We start from the raw sequence: 8,212 nt of genomic DNA on the forward strand, positions 1-8,212 counted from the left end.
AGTAATTTTATAGAGTTGAGATCATGAGTCAATTGAAGCTAGACCACCATGGAAAACTTGGAAGCACTGGACGGCCGTTTTTTCGTGGATTCGCACTGCTGAGGAGTCCCGCAATAAGACGAAACGGCCATCCAGTGCTTCAAGGTTTTTCATGTTGGTTTAGCTACAATTGACTCATGATCTCACATATAAATTACTATAAATCTCCACAAACCCCATTCTAATATAAATAATGAACAATATCTTTTAATGAGAATAATATATTTGTAATATCCTAATGAGTAAATAAATTAAGATTTTTTTAATTTTTTGACATTTATTAATTCATTGTAAACCACGTCTTATATTTTATTCCCTGAAGAAGTTGCTAACACTAAGTTACGAAACGTCAGAAAATTTAAGAAAAACCTAATTTATCTACTCATTAAAATATTACAAAAATATGTTTTCATTAATAACAATCTACCTAATTGTTAACTTATTTAAAACTATCAAGTTAAACATTCTCAATGATACGTACAAATATCTTTTAAGTTTGAATAACCTTTCATATATATATATATATATATATAAAGATGGATAGTTAGAGAGACATATAGATAGAAAGATAGAGAGAGTTAGTTAGATAGATAGATAGATAGATGGATAGATAGGTAGATAGATAGATAGATAGAGAGATAGTTAGATAGATAACTCCAATACTTTAAGTTTATTAAACTAATGAAAATTTTAATTGAAACTATCTAACAAAAAGACAATTACATCAACCAGTACTGACCTTTAATTTCATTATTCTACAAATGCACATTCATCACCAATATTAGAAAGAATTAAGATGGACAAGAACATATATTTTTTCTTTTCTTTTTTTTCTCTTTTTATTTGTTAATCAATCAACCTTATTTGATTTATAATTTATTCACTAAATAAACAACTAAAGAAATAATGTTCTCTATGAATCAAACATAATTTCAGTCAAATAAATAATTAAATTAACTATGTGTAATTGAATTAGATCATCCTTTTTCTTTTCTCTTTTTTGAAAGTTCATTGAAATAGCTCCATGGTTTTTCGTCTTCTTCTTTCTTTTTGTTGTTGTTGTTGTGGATCAACTAGAAAGTTGTCTTCCTTTTTGTTGTTTTTTTCTATTTTTTTTCTTTCTTTTGGTAGATATATTTTAAAGTGGAAATCAGATTTAAAACTATTTCAATTTATTTTTGTTTTTATACTATACAAACTTGTAATAACCGTATGAATTGGTAGTTATTGCAGAAAATATATATTAGACAGTAAATTCCTTTAGTTTTATTAATAACAATGATTGTGAGTAAACATGGTTTATGGCTAGCAGTGGAATCCAGGACACGCGTTTCGTCCTATTTGTGACTCGTTAAATGGATGTATCTGCATCTCAGAATTGTTGTTCACTCTGGGACTTCAACCCAGTACCAGCCGCTTCAAACGCCATCACGTTATCTACTCAGTTACTGAGTCCTGATAACCACTTGCTTGTGCAACGGAGTGAAGTTTAAATCCACTTAGTATTGTTTGTTTGAATCTTTCCATTGATATTTAGGACTGCAATTGATCAGACTCTTATTTGCATTTGTGCACACTGTGCGTATTTCATCGATATTGCCTTATTTCACTAGCATTATAAGCAAAGATGGATAATGGCTAGCAGCGGAATCCAGGACGAGCGTTTCGTCCTATTTGTGACTCGTCAGATAGATGTACCTGCATCTCAGAGTTGATGCTCACTCTGGGACTCGAACCCAGTACCTTTCGCTTTAAACGCCATCGAAAGATACAAGTAAAACAACAATAAATGAAAACAATGATTGTGGTTAGTTTTAAATATAACTAGGCTAACTTAGTTTCATTCTTAATCAATACAACACAAACTAATGTATGAAATTTGGTCATCATAATCTAACATAGTAAAAATGTTATTCTCGGTTAAATCATTTATTTATTTGTGAAAAAGTACACATTTGCTTAAATTCACTTGGTACTGTCTACTTGAATCTTCTCATTGATGTTTAGGACTGCATTAGATCTGAGATCCAGGTATATCCAGCCGACGAGTTTCAAATATGACGAAACGTTGCTAACCACCATTCATCTTCACTTTATAATGCTTGTAACTTAAGGCAATATTGAGCAATCCGTGCAGGATGAACAGATGCCAATAAGAGACTGATCATTTGCAGTCCTAAACATCAATGGGGATATTGAATTAAACAGTAACAAATGAATTTAAACTTCACACCGTTGCACAAGCAAGTGCCTATCAGGGCTCAGCAGCTAAATGGATGACGTGATGGCGTCCCATCTTATCTGTTATTACTGATATTAATCTTTTTTTCATTTTTTGTCAGTTTTATTAATTTTTATTAAAAATGGTCATTGAAAAACTGACACTTTATTTATATTCCCTAACAGATGCACCAGCAAATGTCACAATTTCAGTAGAAACTGGTAGCATTGATGATGATCAAACTGGCGGACGCCACGAAAAAGTGGCATATGCACGTGCCGGTGAAATGAAGACATTTGTTTGCAAAACTGCTCCATATTATGGTCAGGCAACTATTAAGTGGTTGTTTCAAGCAGCTGGTACTAGTATTACAACATCTCCCAAACAACTGGTTGATAAATCTGTCACTTACAAAACACCTGATGGAGAGAGTTTCTATCAAGAGTCACGGATCCAGATCACTGTTCGACCTGAAGATGACAGAAGTTATATAGATTGTCTTGTTTGGAGTGTTGGAGATGCACGCATTGATTCAAGAGTGCGCCTAGATATTATCCGTAAGTTATTCTCCGTCATATTTATGTTCTCTTTAATTATTAGATTTGCTATTTCGTTTATATTCATTACCAGACAGCAGCAAGATAAATAAGCATAATAAAATGTTAGTGATGTTGTTCATTCTGAAACACTGACCTCCCACCTAACACTTTTAAGACCAGAGATTTGAAACGTGATGAACTAACTTTAAAGATGTATAATAGATGCCATTATTATATAACTATGTATAATTTAAAAGTACCGTTACAAAAATTGTGTTTCATTAAATAGATATATCATCAAATAAAGAATAATTTTGATCAGTAAGATTGACCACTACAATATTCAAATAATACTATTATGAGATACGTGAACAATATTGTTTTCAATCAGATCCTCATCATGCTTTACACTAATATACAATAGTTGCATGCATCGATAAAAATATCAAATTAATCGAGGCAGTTGATTAGTCAGTAATAATGACAAAAAATATTACCTCACAAATTATAATAAACTTAAGTATCATAATCAAAGATGTACAGTGGCTAGCAGTGAAATCAAGGACGCCCGTTTCGTCCTATTTGAGACTAGTCAGCTGGATGTACCTGCATCTCAGAGTTGATGTTCACTCTGAGACTCGAACCCAGTATCGTTCGCTTCAAACGCCATCGCGTTATCCACTCAGCTACTGAGTCCTGATAACCACTTGCTTGTGCAATGGGGTGAAGTTTGAATGCACTTGGTATTAATTGTTTGAATCTTCCCGTTGTTATTTAGGACTGCAATTGATCAGTCTCTTATTGGCATATGTGCATACTGTCCATCTTTGTTTATAATACTTGTGAATTAAGGCTATATCGAGGTAGTCTGCACAGTATGCACATATACCAATAAGAGACTGATGTATTGTAGTCCTAAACATGAATGGGAAAATTCAAACAAATAATGCCAAGTGAATTCAAACTCAAGTATCAGTTTTTGTTTTACTGATCATGTGTAGTCAGGTAATGTATATCATTGTTATTATTGACCAATGAACTGCCTAAATTAGTTTGACATCTTTATATATGCATACAGATCGTGTATATTAGTGTAAAGCCTGATAAGGATCTGATAGAAGACAACATTATTTGTTTATAGGTGTCGTTCTAGTTATTCTTATACTAACAACTTGTTCGAACCAATAAATCTCAATTAAACTTCTTATATAGACTTTAAATGCATACATTCTATTAAATCTAAATTCAAAAATGGCATTGAAATAGACGCCAACAAAGTTTTAATGATTATGATTCTCATCAATTACATATAACAGTATATCAATACAGTGTATTTGAAATTTCTTTTCTCTTTCAATTTCCATCTCTAACTAATCATATGAAGGCAAATTCAATCTACTCAGTTGATTTTATCATTTATAAATTGATTGAATGAAATACAATATAACGTAAAATAATTTATCTAGATACTTAAACTAAAGTCTAGGAAAACTCTTTCACCCTAGAAACGATTGGCAATAACAGGCTGATAAAAAGAAATACAAAGTAAAAGAAGAAAAAAAAACTATTCACAAGTTATATTCATCATTTTAGCTTTATACTGAAAGTTGATATTTGTCATAGTGACAATTGGGTGAGAATTATATATGTATATATAGCAATTGTCATTGTCATTATGTTTGTCAATACTAAACAAAAACACTACTGATAAACATTGAGAAATTTGTTAAATATTCAATAATGAGTGTATATATCTCTTATTAGATAGCTAGCTTAGTGTAAATTATGAGTATGCTTGAGATATAAGCTTAACATTATTTAAGTATTAAGTTATATTTGAATAGTAATGAATTGATACCAACTAATTCATGTAACTTTAAAGGTACAATAATATTGCCAAGATAATTTATTTCAAATTGTCATATGTGTAGAACTTAGGACTATGCTATGACTTTACTTCAAGATAATAAAATATTAATTCAACGCAACATTTCAATGTGAAAGACTGTAGACAGTAATAATACCAGCTCAGTGGTCTAGAGGTTAAACGTTCGAGAGCGAGACTGATAGGTCGTGGGTTGGAATCTCGCTAGGCGGGATAGTGAATGTGTACTGTTGAGGAGTCCCATAATAGGACGAAACGGCCGTCCAGTGTTTCCAGGTTTTCCATGGTGGTCTAGCTTCAATTGACTCATGATTTCAACTTTAAAATTTATTTCTTGTCTATATGATAAACTAAAAGCATTTTCCAGTATGGATACTTTGTAAATAGAGAAAAATTAAAAACGTTATCTTCAGTAGCTTACTATGCATCATTTGAAAATATGATTTGACAAAATACATCTTGTCAAGTAATAAAAAGAAGATATATTATCAGAATTTATGACAAATTATAATGATTGATAAGTACTTTTCATTATCCTGTTTCATGTTCATTCGATATAACATTATTGGAAAATAAATATTGAAGAAATTACTAGAGTTTCTTCTATACCTTTGAACTGTCAAAATGATTTTCAATGGAAATATTGATTCATATATATTCTATTTTGTATCTAAAACAACCATACTCACATATATGTTCAATATGATAAATGTATTTATTAAATGATCTGTTGTCAGTATGATGTACAAAAAGATCTTGATAAACGTCTTTTGGATTGTAAACGTTCACTTGTTTTATAGTCAAGCATTTTCAACTTTTTAAAGGATTCTACTTAAATATTTGTTTTTCAGTTTATCATATGTAATGTGATGACTTGTATAACGATTCATATTTCTGCTAGGAATAAACTGATAACAAAGTATGAATACATATATTTTATCAAACAATGAACTACACTGAAATATCAAACCGATATAAGTTAGACCATCATTGGAAACCTGGAATCACTAGATGGCTGTTCTATCCTGGTATACGACACATTAGAAGTGCGTATACAAAACCACACAAGCAGGGGCCGAAATTAGGAATTGCAGTCTTGCACGGATGCTTAACACCTAGACCAATGAACTGGGATCCAATACTATACATATCTAATTCCAATTAATTCAAGATATTGTACGATTATCTTTTATTGTCTCCGGTGGATAGTTTCTCACATTAAACACGGTTTGGTTCTACTAATCACTGGTTCTCCCTAAAACTTCGAAAATTGGGATTGTGATTGAGTACTGTTGAAGAGTTTCGTAGTAAGACGGAACGGCCGTCCAGTATCTCTGTATTTTCATTAGTTATCCAACTTTGATTAATTTGTGATTGTAATAAAATTAAACAATCTTCACAACCAATGAACTAGTGATGAGAGCATTTTAAATCCAAATTGAAGACCAGAAATCTAAAGTAACTGACTGACATAACTACGAATTGTAATAAAACTCTCAAAGTATGAAATTAAACTTTTCAGCGATAGACGTAAAAATTAGGAAAACCTGTAAACGAGACCATCAAATATAAAAAATTAGAAATTCTAAGATGAAAAGAAATATATCTTTATCAGCTATAAATCCGATTATTTTACAGTTGGGAATCTAACTAATCATCAATTAAGTTAACTGTCTTAAAATCATTATTGTGATGTTTATACTAGAGAAATGTGATATACCTGAATGTGATATATCTGAAGAACTATGACAGTCTCAGTGGCTATAAAGATAGGTTTATAATTATTTACCATGTCATAGACCTACAGGGATGAATATTTACAAGTTCTTCTATTTCATTCTAATAACGGACTCAACGACTTCCTTGATAGACTATATTTATACATTTATTGATTCAGACGAGATACAAACGGTGTAGAATAAAGTTAAATGGACATGTGAATAGCTATAATATATCAAACAAATGTCTTTTGAAACTTAATTCTTTAGGAGTGAAAGCCAGGAACTTTATAAATAAGCCTAAACTAAACTTTTTTACTTTTCACTAAACGTTTTTTTTGAATATGCTGTCCACGATGAACTTTATTCTCAATACTATTATTTATTTACAGATCCCCCAGATATTCCTAAGATTACTGGTTATAAAAGTGGCCAACCAGTGAACATGGCTCATCTTTTGGAACTTACGTGTACTACCACAGGTGGCAATCCACTGCCTGAACTCCAGTGGTTTAAAGGTAAGTGTAGTTTAAGTAACGATTCACAATGATTATTGCCTATTTGAATAGTCATCAAGGATTCATTTAGTATACATGAGTGCATATTCCAGTATGTTGTTTTAAATAAGGAAATTGACTTTACATTTGAATCCTTTTTAGATATCTTTTTCTCATCCAAATTCTGATATTGTTTAGTATGTTACCATCAAATAAGACGAAATATGTTATAACTTTTCAGCCTAAACTTGACAGGTTAATCGGGCGTTTAAGATAAGACTTTAATTTAGTTTTGGAAGTGGCCAACTGGCATAATAATATTTCGATACGTCTAACAACTACATTATGACATCTAAAATATACAAACGACTTACATTTAAATAATCCGTATTATTGAATAGATTTCTATCTATATTAAAACAAATTGCTTCATTCAATGCTTTAACTCTAATTAGTTGTCTGACTTTCTTATGGCTTTTATCAACGATTAAAAAGTAACTTGGCTTTCTACTAATTTGAGTATGTATTGACTCAGAACGTACATTTCATATTAAAACTGTATGCATGATTCTAGTTTATTGTTTTCTCATTAAATTATATAAATATACTTTATAAATGAAATACCTTTCGGTGAACGTTTAATTAATAGGAAGTAGATCCTTTATTAGAAAATAATGATAAGTCAGTGGCATACGTTTGCATTAAATCAATTGTCTAACCATCCAAGTTGACAACCCTTTACCGTCCATTGATATATATATATATATATATATATGATGAATTGATACGTTTGTACATTACATGCTTGCATTACACAGATAAAAATCCGATCACAAACAATGTCGAACCAATTATTATTGGAAAACAAACTACTATTAAACTTAAACTTGTACCACAAAAAGAAGATAACGGTGCTCAATATCAGTAAGTTTGATTACATTGACTTTATACCTACTTTTTATCTTTTAAATTTGTTAAGAGGTAAAATAAAATTTCCACAAATTTATTTCACTTCATCGTTAGTTGAAAGTATCTTTAAAGCTACTAGTGTTACTTCCATAGGGTACATTTTTTAATAAATAGCAGAATTTTATAGCCCGAATATTATTACTCCTCTAATTATCGATAATACATACCGATAATATATATGTACATTATACAAACAACAGTTAATAATGAAAGGAAATAGTTAGTTATTCCAAATTTTCAATCTAACAAAACCACAATACTAATAAGACTTATTCTACAAAAAAAAACACACTTTCACTATGTTTATGCAACTTCTAGATATCTCACAACGGACCTGGTTGAAC

General features: G+C 30.6%; 1 protein-coding gene across 1 annotated transcript in view; it reads left to right on the forward strand.

The window, feature by feature from the left end:
* Nucleotides 1-8,212, forward strand: part of Smp_130070 (putative nephrin) — a gene marked incomplete at both ends in the record, with an annotated part of 67,079 nt that overhangs the window by 14,065 nt on the left and 44,802 nt on the right. The window contains 3 exons of the mRNA XM_018795698.1: nt 2,446-2,817; nt 6,795-6,920; nt 7,718-7,823. Of these exons, the coding sequence (XP_018649985.1) occupies nt 2,446-2,817; nt 6,795-6,920; nt 7,718-7,823 (604 nt within the window). The remainder of the gene's footprint in view (nt 1-2,445; nt 2,818-6,794; nt 6,921-7,717; nt 7,824-8,212) is intronic.

The sequence above is a fragment of the Schistosoma mansoni genome, chromosome 2 (assembly GCF_000237925.1).
Source record: "Schistosoma mansoni strain Puerto Rico chromosome 2, complete genome".
Taxonomy (NCBI): domain Eukaryota; kingdom Metazoa; phylum Platyhelminthes; class Trematoda; order Strigeidida; family Schistosomatidae; genus Schistosoma; species Schistosoma mansoni.